Here is a 19,544-nt window from a genome sequence, read left to right as displayed (position 1 = left end):
TTAGGGTGAGCCGCTGTTGGACGGCTCGGCCGAGCCTGGTCCCTTGGAGGAGGTGGGACTGTGGCTCTGGGCCGAGGCAGCAGAGTGGCCATAGGCCACGCCAGCCCCAGCAGAGGGCGCTGAAGTGGTGGCTGACATGGTGGCTGACATCCCTGGGGCTCCTCCGGACTTCTGGGCAAACAGGGTTCCTAGAAGAGACAGGAGGAGGTGGATGCAATTTGAATCAGTGGAAGGTTATTTTATTATTATAAATTATATACATACTTTTTTCTGATATAAAGACAGGCACAGCCACTCAGAGGTAGAATTAGCTAATAAACATTAGAACACTTGTCAGCTACCAAATGTCAGTGAGCTAGTCTTAACCAAAGACGATCATTGATTAAAAGTAGCACAAGTTAGCTGTAACATTTGGTGGCTGATACACTTCTTTGTTAAATAATTATCTATTGTGATATAACTTGTTGAAATAATTAATTAAATTGCTTAATTTAAGGGCAGCCGAAAAATCTTTTCTAAAATGCAAGGAACAGAGTGTGAGAAGAGACTTACTGAATGAATTTAAAGCTTGTCAAACCAAATTTGATAAGAAACTCAGATTTTTCAAACGACGTTTCAAGAGAGGACAAGCTCTCCATATAGAACAACTACAGGTCAGTAATCCCCAGCAATTTTGGAAATAAATAAATAAACTAGGCCCCAAAAAGAACCAGACAGTCTAAATGGAGATTGTATTGGACAATGGTGAATCATGTTTGGAAACTGAGCAGATTCTGAAAAAGTGGGAAACCGATTATAGTAGCCTATATGCATGTAGTAGTCACCCTTTATTTGATGATGGTTTCCTGATAGAAATATGTAAGTTAAAATGTGAGGCAGAACTTGGGATGAGCAATAGCCCTACAGGTTGTGAATTATTAAACAGTGACATTACGTTAGACGAGGTACAGAGTGTAGTGGACAGAGCGAAACTGAAGAAAGCCATGGGTATTGAGGAGCTGTCTAACGAGGTCCTTAAAACTCCCTATCTGCTGAATGTATTACACTGTTTATATCAAACTTATTTTTTGTATCCACTTTTTTCTCCTTCTTTTTCAGTTTTTTTCTCCCATCCCAATTTAGTCGTGCCAATTCCCCCCTCCCCTGTCTTGATCGTTGCTTGCATGTGCCCCCCACTGGTCAGTCGTAGGGAGGGTTGAAGAATCTATCGCATGTCCCCTCCGATACATGCAGAGTCAGCCAGCCACATCTTTTCACCTGCCAGCGCGGACTCTCATTTGTGAGGTGTAACGTGTGGGAGGCTCACACTACCCTCGCCATCTCCTGTCCTTGCTGTGCAGGCGCCCTGACCGACCTGTAGGAGTCGCTGTTTTCAACAACCAGATTACCACCCATCGACTTCCCTCCCGCTGACTCTGCCAATTGAGTCAGTATGACGGCCGGCCAAGCCGGAGGCAACGCTGACAGCCGGATTCGATACCGGTGTCTCTGGCGTTGGTGACGAGCGCTTAGACCGCTGCGCCACCCATATCAAACTTGTTTTCACACAGGCACCATTCCCTCAATATGGAACAAGTCCATTATTAAGCCCATCCCCAAATCTGCAAAAGCTGACCCTAGAGTCCCACTAAATTACAGAGGTATTAGTTTGATCAGTACAGTTTATAAATTATATTCAAGTGTTCTTAATAATAGATTAAATAAATACTTAGAATATAATGAAATGTTGGTGGATGAGCAGAATGGGTTTAGGGCTAAGAGAGCTTGTATTGATCATGTTTTTGTTTTATCATTGGTGGTGAGAGCCAGATTGGACAAGGGCAAGAATACATTTGCTTGTTTCGTTGACTTTAAAAAAGCCTTTGACTGGATTAATAGAGAGCTTTTGGATTATAAATTAATTTGTTCTGGTATTGATGGTCTATTTTATAAGGCTATCAAAAGCCTGTATAAGGCCCCATCTGCCTGCCTGCAGCTGAATGATGTTGGGACCGGCTGGTTCCCCACCCCATTCGGTGTAAAACAGGGAGATGTGCTTTCTCCCACTTTGTTCGCCATTTATGTTAATGACCTGGTGCAAGAAATTAAGCAAGCCAATTTTGGTATTCCAATAGATAATATAATCCTAAGTATTTTATTGTATGGCATGTACGCTGATGATATTGTTTTGTTTGCAGAAAATGAAGCAAATTTACAAAACATGTTGAATATTATGAGTTCTTGGTGCAGGAAATGGAGACTTGCGATTAACAGTGAAAAAAACACAGATTATGCACTTCAGGTAAAAACATGAACAGCAGAGTAACCATAAATTTCAATTTGGACCAACCCCCCTGATTTACACATATTCTTATAAATATCTTGGTTTCATCTTTAATGAGTACATGAGCTTCATAGAAGGAAGGAAAATACTATCTGAGTCAGCAGGAAGGGCGCTAGGGGGTGTGCTGAGTAAAATAAAAGTGTGCACTGACCTTGGGTTTTCAACATTTACACAATTATTTGATTCAATGGTGGGTTCTGTTTTATTTTATGCTGCTGGAGTATGGGGTTTTGATGATGCACCTGAATGTAATGCTATCCAGAACCGTGCCATGATACTTCTTAGGAGTCCATAAATATACACTCTTGCTTGGTCAAGCAAAAATGTGAAATGGTTAGGTTATGGAACCGCCTGGTCCAGCTGCCAAATGACAGGGTGACAAAAAAGATATTTAACTGGGACAGAGCACACGGTCATCCCTGGTCAAGAGAGATGTCCATGATTTTTTCTTCTGCTGACTTAAGTATGATTCTTATGAACAATCTGCAGTGTAAGGTTCATTCACATAATTAAAACAAAATGATCAACAATCCATCAGGATAAGTGGAAGGTGGAGATATGGAAAAAAACCTAAACTTAGAAAATATGTTGTAATTAAAAATGAGTATTTTACTGAACCTTATGTAATGTTAAACTTAAAGAGAAGACGGAGGTCTCTGTGTGCCCAGTTGAGGTCTGGCATCCTGCCATTGGCTGTGGAAGTGGGTAGATTCCAAGGTAAACCTGAGGAGGAGCAGTTGTGTGTTCTATGTGATCTGGGAGTGGTGGAGGATGAATATAATTTTGTTTTTTATTGCCCTTTGTATACCACTTTGAGGAGGGCTTTATTTGAGAACATTCAAATTGTAAATCCGGATTTGTTTAGGCAGTCTGAGAGTTGTATGTTGAGTTGTTTTTTTGTGGAGGACATCTTCAGTTTTGCAGGATTTTTGGAGAAAGCATGGCACTTGAGACAAAACACACTATATCCTATATAATTGTATTTGAATTCCTCTTGTTTCTTTGTTTACATACATTGTGTACAGCTTGTGTTATATTACGTTTTATTGTATTTTCTTGTATTTTCTTTTTCTTGTGGCCATCTTGGTCTATATGTCATTTGTCAAGTAATTGGTCAAGTATATTATTATATACTTATTGTTATGTGTCTTGTAAGCCCATATGGGCTGGGCATACACCTGTATGTAAGACACGAAAATAAAAAACATCAAATCAAATCAAAATGTAGGCCCTGCACAACAGGAAGATGTGGCCGGTTTACTCCAAACAGCGTTCCAGGAACCCAATTCACCTGAGTTTATTTAGTTGTGAAAACAATAACAGAAATAAAAACATAACATTTTATGAGATTCAAACTTCTCTCCAAAAACATGGTTCTTTACGTGGTGACAAATACAAACACATGTCGCCTATATATAAATTCACAACTACGTTTGTTTTGACCAAACGAGTTACGAGCAGTTCCTAAATGAGGTGGTGTCCCCCTCCTCACACACACCTGAATAGAGAGTGCCGTTGACCTCCACAGACACAGTGATGCTAGAGTTTCCATTGGTTGAGATACTCAGGGACATGTCCTGCTGCTTCTCTTCTGGAAAGAGACAAGAGGAAGTGCGTTTTAGGACATGGCAGGGAACCACAAACAAACTGTAACAGAAAAGCAAATACACAAAACCAAATAGGAAGGGGGTAACAAGACAGGCCACGGGTCCCAGGAACTAAGATGCACTTAGGTTTAAAGGTCAATCTGGAAGCAAAGTGTACTGGACCTTGAAGAAGCATCACGGTCTTTGGAGTCTCTGGCAGTGGAGTTTGATGCTGGACTATATCCAACAATTGACTGATTGTTTTCTTTTTGGACATGGGTTTTGTTATGAGAGGCAGGTATATAATCAGAATCTCTGTTACCCTCGGAATACGACTCCCCCTCCCTCTACTGCTTTTACCAGCATCCCAGCTTCCAACAGCCAGCTTCACTGGACCAGGACCACTGAGGAGGACCACATGGGTTCTGGTCCATACCAATGTGAAACGTCAATGTCACATTTCAAAATGTGATAGAGACGGTATTGCAGCATGGGTACAATACAGTACGGCTCAATACACACAATTGTTAAAGGAAAACTCCAACATTTTGGGAAATTAGCTTATTTGCCATCTACCCTGGAGTTAGACAAGAAGATACATGCCTTTTTCTTCTCTGTGCATGCAGTAGGAGTAGGAAGACGTTGGGAACTAGGCTAATGGAGGAACCTACTTCCAGTGACTGACGCTAAGCTAGGCTAACGGTGCACGTCTTCCTACTCCTACTGCATGCACAGAGAAGAAAAAGGTATGTATCTTAACACTCCAACATTTTGGGAACCCTGGAGTTAGACAAGAAGATGCATACCTTTTTCTTCTCTGTGCATGCAGTAGGAGTAGGAAGACGTTGGGAACTAGGCTAATGGAGGAACCTACTTCCAGTGACTGACGCTAAGCTAGGCTAACGGTGCGTGTCTTCCTACTCCTACTGCATGCACAGAGAAGAAAAAGGGTATGTATCTTCTTGTCTAACTCCAGGGTAGATGCCAAATAAGCTAATTTCCCAAAATGTTGGAGTTTTCCTTTAAGGGGATGCAGACCAGAGAAAGACTTTCGTCTTGTTTATACCAGGGTCCCCCATTTTCAATTCATAATGAATTCTAAGTAAGGGTGCAATTAGCACCGTGCAATCCATTCTTTGTGGATCTAGCCCATAATGTCATAATTGTGAAGAAAACATGTATATGTGACTAGATCTGTGCATGTGCTACCTCTTGGCAAGATCATGAATTGGCAGGGGATAGCCATGGCACGAAAGGGATGGTGCCCCCAAATGTCTCCTTAACAACCATGGGAAATTAGATGGTATGTAAAGCTTCTTAACCTATCAGCCCACCTGGCAACAATAGGGACAGGTCAAATGCCACAACCGCTACAATACCACTGTTTCCATCCACTCCTACATGACAGGCCTTTGGGCCACTGTTTCCACTGTAGGAGAATGGTCAGAGGAACCTCAGATAATATTACATACATATTATATTATTTGGCTGTCTCTGATGCCATAGTCTCTCCATTCTACAAAGGGTTGAGAAACCTGGAGGGACCTGCTGAGGGAATTCTCAAGAGGGTGTTAAGAGAGACAGGTATATGATGAGAATGCCCCTCCCCCTGCTGCTTTGCCCAGCATCCCGGCTTCCAACAGCCAGCTTCATTGGACCAGGAACAATGAGGATGCAGCATGACATGGTAACCAGACCAATCAGCAGATGGCGTACGAAGATGACCAAGAAAAAGGCAGAGGAACGATGATGACAGACAGCAGAATGTTGACAGAAAATAATTGAATATAAAAGCTCATGTTTGAACATCTCCTCCTGTTAGACTAATAGGGTCGGTGTACAGCCTTGAAAAGAAAGCAGTACAGGAAGGCGGCTGGGTGGCGTAGCGGAGATTGCGCTCGTCACCAATGCAAGAGACTCCGGTCTCGACTCCCCGAGTCAGCATTGCCTGCGGCTTGGGCCAGTCGTCATACTATCTCAATTGGCAGAGTCGGCGGGTGGAAGTCGATGGGTGGGCATTGGACGTTGTGGACAGCGACTCCTACAGGTCGGTCGGGTGACGCCTGTACAGCAGAGACAAGAAGTATCGGGGGCAGCGTGAGCCTCCCATGCGTACTCCTCGCCACTGAGAGTCCGCGCTGTCTGGTGAAAAGATGCGACAGGCTGCTTCCTCGTGTACCGGAGGGGACACGTGATGCAAGGCTTCTATCCTCACTACAGCCGACCAGTGGAAGGCATAGTCTAGCAATGTTCAAGACAGGGGAGGGGAGAATTGAAGGGGAGAATTGGCGATACGAAATTGGGATGGGAGAAAAATAGAAAATAAGGAGAAAAAGTGGATAAAAAAAAAAGAAAGGAAAGCTGTACAGGGACGTTCCACATGGGTACACTATCAGAGTTTGAGAAATTCTATGCTCTTTTATTTTGAAACCCCCCGACCGGAAGTGTTGTTTTCACTAGCGGAACAACTTGTGTCGTCCGGTTCTGTGCTTTTGAGCTCACGCTAGTTTTCCACTTCTACAAGGTCCATTTGCATGTTCTTGGTATCTAGGGACATCTATTGACCTCGGTGAATGTATTCCCAGTGTCAGAAATATTGTGTCTATTACTAGGCTTGCTTAAATTGTGATGAAACAAAGGAGAATATGATTTTTCTTTGTATCTTTGACGGTGAATAACACCATGCTAAAAATGACCAGACATAAGAAACTGCCACTGAGCTCGTTCAGTACCTTCTTGAGATCACGTGTACAAAAATCTAAGGAAATTAATAAAGGGAAGATGATTAAACAGAAGATTTTGTAGATACAGTACTGAATTCTGCCATCCGGACCCATGCAATTTGAAATATTATTATAGAATATAGAATATGAGGGCGGCTGGGTGGCGCAGCGGACTAAGCGCTCGTCACCACCACAAGAGACACTGGTATCGAATCCGGCTGTCAGAGGTGCCTCTGGCTTGGCGGGCCGTCATACTGACACAATTGGCGGTGTCAGCGGGAGGGAAGCCGGTGGGTGGTAATCTGGTCGTTGTAAACAGCGACTCCTACAGGTCGGTCAGGGCGCCTGCACAGCGAGGGAGGGAAATGGTGAAGGTAGTGTGACCTCCCACACGTTACACTTCACCAATGAGAGTCCGCGCTGTCAGGTGAAAAGAGGCTGCTGGCTGTCTCATATGTATCGGAGGAAGCATGTGATGATAGACTTCAGGGCTCCCTAGACCGACCAGTGGGGGGCACATGCGTGCAACGACCAGGAAGGGGAGGGGGGAATTGGCATAACGACTAAATTGGGATGGGAGGAAAATACAGAAAAACAGGAGGAGAAAAAGTGGATAAAAAAAAAAGAATATAGAATATGAGGCCTATAAATTACCTTATTATAGCCAACTTGCACACTATGGATTGGGCCAAATCTACTCTTTCCAATGGCAGTGTTCAATTTGGATTTAGTATCACCAGGCGTGCCTGAAGAACAGAGAATGAAATCTACTGTATGTACAGTAGGTTTTTTATTCTTGCGACAGCTCCGCTATTTTTAAACTGATTTCAAATTGGATGGTTGCTAAATGTTCACAATAGGGGAGACAAACTAACTGCGCTTCAATATATGCCAATAACGTTCAGTTTTATGGTATATAATCCCAAGTAATAAGAGAAATTAAAGAAATTCATACACTAGTCATTTGCTTGAAGGCAGCTAGAAGCTGTTGGGAAGTGTAGTTTTTAGAAATTCCAACGCTCATTGAGAGCTCTGAATGTCCTCTTCTCAAAATGACTACAATCGGCATCATTCAGCGATGGCCGCTAAAATGGCGGATATCCGCGATTAAAACAACACATTTCAAAAACTAAAATCTCACTAATAACACTTTAACCTATTGGTAAACAAACATATTGCTGAAAATATACACTACGACTGCTGTTGTGACATGGTTAGGATGTTTACTCTTGAATACGCTTGAAAGAAAAAAAACGATAATTATGTCAGACAGTCTAGACAGAATGATTTATGACGTGATGTCATTTGGCCGGACGGGTGGAAGAGGTTAAGTAATGTTGCATTTCTTTTTCAAATGTAGCCAAGAGTAAAGACCCTAACCCTATCAAAACAGCAGTCAACGTGTATATTTTCAGCACCACGTTTGTTTAGCAATGATTTTAAGTGTTATTAGCTAAATATGAGCTTATAAAAATCTCAGCGCATTGCATCGGAAACTGGATGATTTAGACGCGAGGACATGCCGCCGTCATGAAATCGTTGTAGTCCTAAGAAAGAGGAGACCGAGGGCTTTTGATGGACATAGACATTTCATAAAACTACACTACCCAACTCACACCAACCACAGTCAAAGCTGCAGCCGCTTGACGAGTAAAATAAATATTGATGTGATTTTCGTGTTTATATCTCACGGGTCGAACAAATTTCAACGCTATTTCCATAAAATACAACATATATTATTTATTTACCTTTCTGTGAACGTAGCAAAAAAAATCTGATCTCAATCTGGTAAAAAATGGCAGAGCTATGGACATTATACAAAAGTAACTATACTTAGAGTAGATTTCATTCAGTCTTTCCTGCCCTATATCGGGCGCCTGGTGGTACTAAATCCAGATTTAGTTATTGGAAAGAGGAGATTTGGTCCGATCCATACAGTAGATGTATGACTTGGCCATAATAAGGTAATTTATAGGCCTGATATTATATATTCATATTTCATATTGAATGTGTCTGGATGGCAAAATGCTGTACTGTATCGACAAAAAAAACATAAATCATCTGCCCTTTGTTCATTTGCTTAGATTTTTAGTACACTTGATCTCAATAAGGTGCTGAATTTCACTTTTGGTCAATGTTAGCATGGTGTTATTCTCCGTAAAGATGGACAAATAATTGATATTCTCCTTTGGTTCATTACAATATATACTCAAGAATAGTAATAGACACAATATTTCTGACACTGGGAATACATTCCCTGGGGTCCATAGATGTCCCTAGATACCAAGAACATGCAATTGGACCTTGTAGAAGTGGAGCAGCAATCTTCCATTTACTTGGGTATGTACTGGGATATAAAAGTTATTATTTTCCTATTGTAGAAGTAACCATTTTAAATCAGAACACGAGAACTTGTGGAATGTCTCAGAGAAGATTTAACATGAGGAAAAGGAAAAAAGCTTGGCTATACAGTTCTCTTGCTCTCTAACTATCAGAAATAAAAGGTGGTATTTAAACAGAGAGGTGAATAGATTTCACATGTTCACTACCATGATGACAAAGCATTGAGGCACCAAGAAAAGTATGTGTTATTACATTAGATCCAAAACACAGCCAAAGGGCATAGTCACAAAGAGGAATGCATGGAACTCTAGTGTGTAGCAACGTGATCATGGTTGACTCATAAATCTCAAGAGAATAATAAGCTTGCGATGGGTTAATTAGTATGGGGATTTAAGTGCTCTTCTTTTTGCAAAACATAATACATCAATCTGAAAGTAAGTATCACTGCATACTGTGCATCACTGCACTGCATTTCAATTCTACAAATATAAGATACGCATATGGGGTAATATACATACATATGAAAGTCTGTACAGAATAGCATGTCCTTGTTCATGAAATATATATAGATAGAGAAATGAGAAAAATTTACAAAGTTAAGGTATTTTGCTTGTCCTCGTGTTCCACTTTCTCACAACATGAGATCTGAAATATTTGAGGGAATATAATTTCACAAAATGACTAAGGTTTTTGTTTGATATTACTCGTTATAATATAATGGAAAAGAAACATGTTGCATAGCTACGATAGTTTTGAGGTGTTGACGTATATATCATTGATCACAGGAAGTAGACTTGAAAAAGGAAAAGAAAGTGTTGCACACTCGAGCTCCGCATGCATTCCTCTTTTATTAGATGACGTTTGGGCCCTTCGGCGTCGTGCAGAATGGCTGGCGCATCATCCAAATGAGAAATACATATGGAGGTGGAGTGTGCAACACTTTTTTCTCTACATTATTCTTTACCATACATTTATTTTCAACGCAATGAACATCAACTGGATGATTAACTGGATTATAAATTGGATCATGACAGATCTCGACATCATCAAAAACTCCTTGTGATTATCATGACAAAAATCTCTTCCATATCGCCCCACCCCTAAATGTACCTAAATCAATGGATGGCGATACAAACATGTGTATGTGTAAGTGTGTCTCTTACCCCTGGTGATACAAACATCTGTATGTGTATGTGTAAGTGCGTCTCTTACCCCTGGCGATACAAACATCTGTATGTGTATGTGTAAGTGCGTCTCTTACCCCTGGTGATACAAACATCTGTATGTGTAAGTGCGTCTCTTACCCCTGGCGATACAAACATCTGTATGTGTATGTGTAAGTGTGTCTCTTACCCCTGGTGATACAAACATCTGTATGTGTAAGTGCGTCTCTTACCCCTGGCAATACAAACATCTGTATGTCTATGTGTAAGTGCGTCTCTTACCCCTGGTGATACAAACATCTGTATGTGTATGTGTAAGTGCGTCTCTTACCCCTGGTGATACAAACATCTGTATGTGTAAGTGTAAGTGTGTCTCTTACCCCTGGTGATACAAACATCTGTATGTGTAAGTGCGTCTCTTACCCCTGGTGATACAAACATCTGTATGTGTAAGTGCGTCTCTTACCCCTGGTGATACAAACATCTGTATGTGTAAGTGTGTCTCTTACCCCTGGTGATACAAACATCTGTATGTGTATGTGTAAGTGCGTCTCTTACCCCTGGTGATACAAACATCTGTATGTGTAAGTGTGTCTCTTACCCCTGGTGATACAAACATCTGTATGTGTAAGTGCGTCTCTTACCCCTGGTGATACAAACATCTGTATGTGTAAGTGTAAGTGTGTCTCTTACCCCTGGTGATACAAACATCTGTATGTGTATGTGTAAGTGCGTCTCTTACCCCTGGTGATACAAACATCTGTATGTGTGTAAGTGCGTCTCTTACCCCTGGTGATACAAACATCTGTATGTGTATGTGTAAGTGCGTCTCTTACCCCTGGCAATACAAACATCTGTATGTGTATGTGTAAGTGTGTCTCTTACCCCTGGTGATACAAACATCTGTATGTGTATGTGTAAGTGCGTCTCTTACCCCTGGTGATACAAACATCTGTATGTGTAAGTGCGTCTCTTACCCCTGGTGATACAAACATCTGTATGTGTATGTGTAAGTGCGTCTCTTACCCCTGGTGATACAAACATCTGTATGTCTATGTGTAAGTGCGTCTCTTACCCCTGGTGATACAAACATCTGTATGTGTATGTGTAAGTGCGTCTCTTACCCCTGGTGATACAAACATCTGTATGTGTAAGTGCGTCTCTTACCCCTGGTGATACAAACATCTGTATGTCTATGTGTAAGTGCGTCTCTTACCCCTGGTGATACAAACATCTGTATGTCTATGTGTAAGTGCGTCTCTTACCCCTGGTGATACAAACATCTGTATGTCTATGTGTAAGTGCGTCTCTTACCCCTGGTGATACAAACATCTGTATGTGTAAGTGCGTCTCTTACCCCTGGTGATACAAACATCTGTATGTGTAAGTGCGTCTCTTACCCCTGGTGATACAAACATCTGTATGTGTATGTGTAAGAGTGTCTCTTACCCCTGGCGATACAAACATCTGTATGTGTATGTGTAAGTGCGTCTCTTACCCCTGGTGATACAAACATCTGTATGTCTATGTGTAAGTGCGTCTCTTACCCCTGGCGATACAAACATCTGTATGTGTATGTGTAAGTGCGTCTCTTACCCCTGGTGATACAAACATCTGTATGTGTATGTGTAAGTGTGTCTCTTACCCCTGGTGATACAAACATCTGTATGTGTATGTGTAAGTGCGTCTCTTACCCCTGGTGATACAAACATCTGTATGTGTATGTGTAAGTGTGTCTCTTACCCCTGGTGATACAAACATCTGTATGTCTATGTGTAAGTGTGTCTCTTACCCCTGGTGATACAAACATCTGTATGTGTAAGTGTAAGTGCGTCTCTTACCCCTGGTGATACAAACATCTGTATGTCTATGTGTAAGTGTGTCTCTTACCCCTGGTGATACAAACATCTGTATGTGTATGTGTAAGTGCGTCTCTTACCCCTGGCGATACAAACATCTGTATGTGTATGTGTAAGTGCGTCTCTTACCCCTGGTGATACAAACATCTGTATGTGTATGTGTAAGTGTGTCTCTTACCCCTGGTGATACAAACATCTGTATGTGTAAGTGCGTCTCTTACCCCTGGCGATGACAGTGGGCGTGGCCCCCAGCCGCAGGTTCATGGGCACCTGGGAGGCCATGGCCAGCAGGTTGTGCTGGAAGGCCTGCTGCATCAGACGCTGCTGCTCCTCCGCCAGGCGCGCCATCTTCCTCTCGGGGCCTTCGCCCACCCCCGTCTCTAGCTTCTCCCTCAGCTGCTCCAGGGTGGCAGCCCGTGCAAGCCCGGCCACCTGCTGATGATGATGCCCCAGCGCCAGGGCCATGGAGGGTCGCACCGCCAGCATGGAGGCGGTCAAGTCGTCTGGGGGGGTGGGGGGGGGAGAGGAAGAGTTGACAAAGTGGACACGATTTACAATAGCAGTGGAGATTCTGTCATTTCAAAGCAGTTCAAAGTTGAAGACTGATCAGAAGGTGCGATTCAACAAGGTCTGGTCAAGTGAGCTATGAGCTATGAGCTATGCTGTTTTCAAAACAACAACTACTGTCAGGGTCACCAATGGAGCGGCATTCCAGCCGAGTCAAGAGTAGGATCAGATAAGAGGAGCGGGTAATGACAGTTATCAAGTGGGATTCCCATTCATGTGGACAGAAGGCTTTAAAACACACTGGCCATAAAGGGTCGCCGGTCGTGGGAACCGTGTTATTAATCAGTAGTAAAAAGGCGAGGCCACGAAGCCGTGCTATGGGCTGGGCCCTGGGGCCTCCAGGTTCACACATGGCCTCAAACACCTGGATGAACTTCACACACACACATAGCTTTGATGGCCAGTGGCAGAATGCAATGATGACACAGTGCAGTATATTACATTACTAACAGGGTCAATGGTCAAAAATGTTTTCCAAGAGCGTTCAAAATGTATAAATCAACCTCTGTCGATCATTGAAAAGATAATCACATTTACTGTTGGCTTTTTTTACTGCCCCCCCCCCCCCCCCCCCCCCCCCCAAATAATCAGCTGTAGTTTCACTTGATTGCGACAGAGGGCGCTACTTCACTATTAATATTTTGATGAAAGCTGCGCTCCATTCCGCCCTAAAGAGGTGAGAGTTATGTAGTGCACAAGCATACTACCTACCCAACCCCCTCCCTCCATATTCTACCATGTTTATAGAAAGTAGCCTAGGAAATGTCCATTTACATTACATCTAGTAGTGGTAGTAATATGTCATATGTTATCAAACATCTCTTGTGTCTTTTATTCCTTGGTGTGGTGCTAATCGAGTCCCTCCCACCCTACCTTTCTTTAGGGAGGGACCAGGTGAGGCTTGCAGGCCATTGAGGGCCCCCGAAGCTCCGGCCCCCAGAGCCGACAGGTGCATCTTGGGAGGGGACAGGATGTGCGGGGCTGTGCTGGGGGAGGGAGAGAAGCGGAAGAGACTGCTGCTGTAGCTGGGGCGACGGCCCTCGCGCCGGTTACTGTCGATGGCCGCCTGGAGCTCGCCGGGGGAGCTAAGCCCTTTCCTCTCACACTCATACGGGTACAGATACTTCATGTACCTAGACACAAAAACAAACAAACCAACAAACACATGGGCCATATTAACATTTCAATATTATCATCAGGATACTCAGTACGCCTTTGACGGAGTGAACATAAATGGCATATCCTGTGTACAATAAATCGGTTTGCAACAAACAAGCAAATACTCCTGAGAATAACATTAAAAAAAAAACTGAAAAGAAACTTAAAAAAAAAATGTGTCTATACACAAAATATTCTGTCTCCTCACATATACAAGACAAACTAGGACAGAATCATATGAACACCTTGTTGTCCTGACTACTTAAAGGAACACGCCAACATTTTGGGAAATTAGCTTACCATCTTCTCCAGAGAGAGAGACAATAAGATTGATACCAGTTTCCTCTCTGTGCGTTCAGTAGAAAGCTATCTAGCTGCACGTTAGCCTAGCTTAGCTCAATGAATGGAAGCGGACATGGCCGGTTAGCCTAGGCATTGTCCAACTAACACCTCTCCCGAAGGCTAACCGGCATTTCCCAAAATGTTGGCGCGTTCCTTTAAGACGAATGTTACTTAGTATCCAAACTGCTGTCCGCATGTAAACATAGTAACACAGGTCATTCACCTCACTTCATCAGTCCACTGCACATCCATACAATTCATATATATATATATATATATAGCAGACAGAGTGACAGGGGGCTCTAAAGTATGCACAGTCACAGCACTGGCATTTTTCCACCTCATAAAAACACATTATGGGATGCAGGCAGGGTGCATCATGGAAGAGAGGACAGTGGGGGGGGATCAATAGCAGGAGCTAAGAGCAGCGTCCATTAGATAAGGCCAAGCCAGTGGACTGTTGCCGCACAACAGCCAGCTAGCATTAAAAATACATAAAGGTTCATTAGGGCACTCTACTAGTCAACAGGATAGAACAGTGGTAGTATTACTACGGCGCTACACAGAGGCTTTACACACTGAGCCCGAGCAGCACCCAGTCTGAGCAGCCGAGTCTTCAGTCAAAGCCCACCTTAGTCATTCTGAACTCTGACCCAAATCACATCAATAAATCTATGGAATCAATGGACTTGTGTGTGATGTAATGGATGGCGGGGACAAAAATGTGGGAAGACAAGGTGACTGGTTTAAGGAAAAGGAACACACACTCACACACACACACACACACGTACAGTACAAACACAAACATGCACACATGCATACGGACACATACTCGCATATAAAAACGTCCTTCAGGGCCTGTGGTTACCAGCTGGACAGTAGTAATGACACATGCACACACCGACGTGCTCACACACACACACACACACACACACACATACATACATACATGCAAGTAACGTGCAAGTAAACCCCCCCCCCCCACACACACACACACACACACACGCACACACACACACACACACACACACTCTCTCTCTCTCTCTAGGGGTTTAATGATTCAACCCTATAGGGATTCAATTCTTGTGCTTTTGGTACAGATTTATTTTATTATAAGATTTTACATTTTGGCCTCAGATCAAAGCAATCATTCTTATATCATATTATTAATTCACACCACTGTTTATATGTTAATTAAATAAATAAACATTGATTTAAATAATTTCAATTCCAACTATACTTATTGATCGGGTTCAATGACCACATTCATATTGATGCTTCGCAATGCATTGATTATTTCAATTGATTATTTCCTACACCCCTGAAGCACACGCGCACGCGCACGCACACACACACACACACACACACACACACACACACACACACACACACACACACACTTACACACATGCGCAAGCATGTACTGTATGCACACAGAGTAGGAATGGGTGATTATAGAAATCAATATCAATAGAAAATAAATCAATATCACAATATCTCATAAGAAAAACTATATCTGCTCACATGCTATGCAAAATCACACTTTAAATAATCCCATGATGGTTCATTTAAATCACTCAATTGCCATTGATCACAATGTACAGCGTGGAAGTGTTAAATGTGACAGTCCTCAAAGAATCTGTAACTTTCAAATGATAGAATAGATATATTCCAGGCTATCAATATGTCCACATATTATCCATATATCGACATATTAGGATAATATTCCAGGCTATCCATATATCGACATATTATGATAATATTCCAGGCTATCCATATATCAACATATTATCCATATATCAACATATTAATTAATTTATTCGTCATAATCTATCAGTAGAAATACCAAAATGTTATCACCATATGATCCCATTGAAAGACTGTAAACTATAGTATTGAGATACTGCCCTGCCCAGCCCTAATGCACTGCATGCATGTACTAAACATATCAGTGTTTACTTGGGGACAACAGATGTTTTTAAAGAGTGTAATATCATGACATATTGTCAAACAAAACCAACATTTTTGGAGATATGTTTCGATTGCATCACACACACACACACACACACACACACACACACACACACACACACACACACACACACACACACACACACACACACACACACACACACACACACACACACACACACACACACACACACACACACACACACACACACACACACACACACACACACACACGTACTGTGTGCGCAGGGTGAAGGCGGCACTGGTGATGGAGGTGGGCAGGTTGAGTCCTTTAGTGATCTCCCTCCAGATCTTCTTGTTGATGACCTCCACCAGGCCTCCCTTCTCCGTCACCAGCTTGTAGAGCATGTACAGGTCCAGCACCTGCTTGGCCATGATGGGAATGCGGTTCACTGGGGTACCTGGTGGGCGACACACCGACAAACAAGGACGATTATAAGCAGAGATCATTTGAAATGTAAGGAGTCATTGAGGGAAGATTTGTCATATGGCAAAGATGGCGGCCGATGCTTTTGAAATGAAAACAGACCCCAAATGAAAGTGTGCCTGCGTGAAAGTCAGGGTCTTAGAACTACAACATAGTCGCTCAGACTATATTGTATTGTGGAGAAGATTTTTTTTACAGTGTATCCCGATGTCTAGAACAGCGTTGTTCTGTCCGTATGTCTGGCTATCCCCACAAAAGTAGAAACAAATCGAAACTGAAGTATTTCACATACATCACACACTGAAAAGTAGACCAATCAGAGCTTATTATTTCACTGACATCACATGCTGAAACAGTTATCCCAGCTAGCCAGTAGCCAGCCAGCAAGCCAGCTAGCTCTGAGAGTGAAGTTCTGAAGTGTTTTTCCTTCCTATTTTTTGCACAAAAATATAATGTGCCAAAAAATCTACTAAACCTCTCACACACTGCACTAAACCTCTCACTAGACTCACACGCTGCACTAAACCTCTCACTAGACCTCTCACACGCTGCACTAAACCTCTCACTAGACCTCTCACACGCTGCATTAAACCGCTCACTAGACCTCTCACACGCTGTACTAAACCTCTCACTAGACCTCTCACACACTGCACTAAACCTCTCACTAGACCTCTCACACACTGCACTAAACCTCTCACTAAACCTCTCACATGCTGCACTAAACCTCTGACTAGACCTCTCACACACTGCACTAAACCTCTCACTAGACCTCTCACACGCTGCACTAAACCTCTGACTAGACCTCTCACACGCTGCACTAAACCTCTCACACGCTGCACTAAACCTCTCACTAGACCTCTCACACACTGCACTAAACCTCTCACTAGACCTCTCACACACTGCACTAAACCTCTCACTAGACCTCTCACACGCTGCACTAAACCTCTCACACACTGCACTAAACCTCTCACTAGACCTCTCACACACTGCACTAAACCTCTCACTAGACCTCTCACACGCTGCACTAAACCTCTCACACGCTGCACTAAACCTCACACGCTGCACTAAGGCCATGTCCACACTAAAACAATGTCGTTTTAGGCAAAGTATTTGATCGTTTGCATCGTTCTGCCACACGGAACTGAGTTCTGGCAGCCTGAAGACAGTACTTTTTGATACCAGGTCCCAGAATGCGCAATTCTGAAGACGCCTGAAGACGCCCCCCGTTGCGCCACCATCTTTACAAGCGATACGCGTCTTCTCCTGAACTGATGACGCACACATGACACACATGCATGCTCACACACGCGCTGTGCTCTCTGTCTGAAGCGGAGCGGGGCTCTGCTGTGCTTACACTTTACACTGATGCAATACACGATACTAACTAGAGATTAGCGTCACATAGCTGGCCTTTTTCTGAAAACCCAAGCACATATTGTTCCATAGCATACGCCTTCAGTTGATCATGACAAATCCTCTCTTACCTTGACGATTAAAAAGCCTCCATAATTTAGTAAATAAAGCTGTAGACACTAGCCAGCCAGCTAGCATTGATGCTATTAAAAATGCTATCCACATTAGCTAAATAGCTAACCAACTAAATACAGACAACGTTTGCTAGTCGAAATGACTGGACACACACAGGGACAAGTGTTGTCCTTCTCTTCTTCTGTTTTTTTTGGCGGTAGGTAGGCGCTGGTAGGTGCAAACTGCGCATGCTCCATTCTTCTTCTCTGCTTTTGGTGTTTTTTTGCGGCAGCGTTTCAGCGGTTCAGTGTTCTCATTAGGACGCACTCGTTTTTTTAAAACGATTTCATGTTTACGGAAAACTTTTTTAAAATGAAAACGAAACAGACCAAAATCGTTTTAGTGTGGACATGGCCTAAGGCCCAGTCCACACGATCACGGGTATTTTTGACACTGAGGTTTTCACACAGTGGTTAAAAAAAATTACTGCATACTCACGGTAACTGTAAAATCCACTAATATACATGTAGTACAATGCCAAAGCAATAGGTGGTGATGTAGTTCAAACATGAAGGCCATTTTCAACCAATCAGAAGGGTTGAACGCGTCACTACACGTCCTGCTCAAAACAGAAACCTGCCATCTTTAAATTACCTCGCGTGAACATTAGCAAGATAGCATTTATTTGCAGCAAGAAACAAAGTGCAATAAACAAAAAAAGGATACATTCACTGTGTGTTCTGCCTCATTTGTTGATGAAACAGAACCAACATCAACACAATTTACCACCAAGAGCGGAGTTTAGTCTCACAAAAAGATCGCTGATGTTGTTAGCTTACATGCTAATGTGATTGGGATTTGCCATTATAATAGTTAGCATTGCGGCTAGCATACATTAGCATAGTAACGTTAACGCTAGTAGAATGAATGGATGAAAACGTTATTTAACAGATTGCAGAATGGGTACAATACAATACGGCTCAATACAAACAATTGTTAAGGGGATGCAGACTGTTGTAGTTAGGACTGGGTTCCTTATAACAATAACTTGACAACACATGAGCTTAGTTGGTAGCCGCAGCTACTTGGGACAGCTCTGCCGTAGGGGTGGACGGTATAAACGGTATACGGTATAAACGGTATGAATTTGCACTACGGTATGGATTTTGACTATACCTTGTGACCGGTAGACTAGAGCAGCTAGTCACAGCAGTAGCAATGACGTTAACGTTACTTGACGATTCACTCAACGTTTGCAGTGGTCGTTGCATAGTGTTTAATTGTACTGAGTTTTTCTCCACTTGTTCATGGACCTTGCCATATAGTTTTGGCATTTCAATTTGGCTAAGGAGGCTAAGAGACTTGCTTTAGCACAGCAACGGGCTAACGTTAGCCGCTAAGCTAACAGGCTAACGTTAGCCGCTAAGCTAACGTTCTAACGTGACTCTGCTGCACCAGTTCCATTAGTGAGGAAAGGGGGGGGGGGGGGGGGGGTATATTGACAAGGCTTAACAACAGATGTTCAAAGATAACTTCACATTTATTTGGCTATTTGTTTCTTTATATCGTTTTATTCTCGAAGACACTCTTGATG

At 42.7% G+C, this 19,544-nt stretch overlaps 1 protein-coding gene across 1 annotated transcript in view; it reads right to left on the bottom strand.

Moving 5' to 3' along the window:
- The window catches only part of LOC311247096 (AT-rich interactive domain-containing protein 3B), a gene marked incomplete at its 3' end in the record, with an annotated part of 129,297 nt that continues 109,753 nt past the window's right edge, over positions 1-19,544 (bottom strand). Inside the window, exons 5-9 of the mRNA XM_084337407.1 lie at positions 16,274-16,457; positions 13,438-13,697; positions 12,219-12,500; positions 3,822-3,914; positions 1-188 (exon numbers count right to left, since the gene is read on the bottom strand). Coding sequence (XP_084193533.1) covers positions 1-188; positions 3,822-3,914; positions 12,219-12,500; positions 13,438-13,697; positions 16,274-16,457 — 1,007 coding nt within the window. The remainder of the gene's footprint in view (positions 189-3,821; positions 3,915-12,218; positions 12,501-13,437; positions 13,698-16,273; positions 16,458-19,544) is intronic.

The sequence above is a fragment of the Notolepis coatsorum genome, assembly GCF_963971535.1.
Source record: "Notolepis coatsorum genome assembly, chromosome: 20".
Classification (NCBI taxonomy): domain Eukaryota; kingdom Metazoa; phylum Chordata; class Actinopteri; order Aulopiformes; family Paralepididae; genus Notolepis; species Notolepis coatsorum.
The sequence above is the reverse complement of the archived record's forward strand: the minus strand, read 5'-3'. Positions and strand labels throughout refer to the sequence as shown.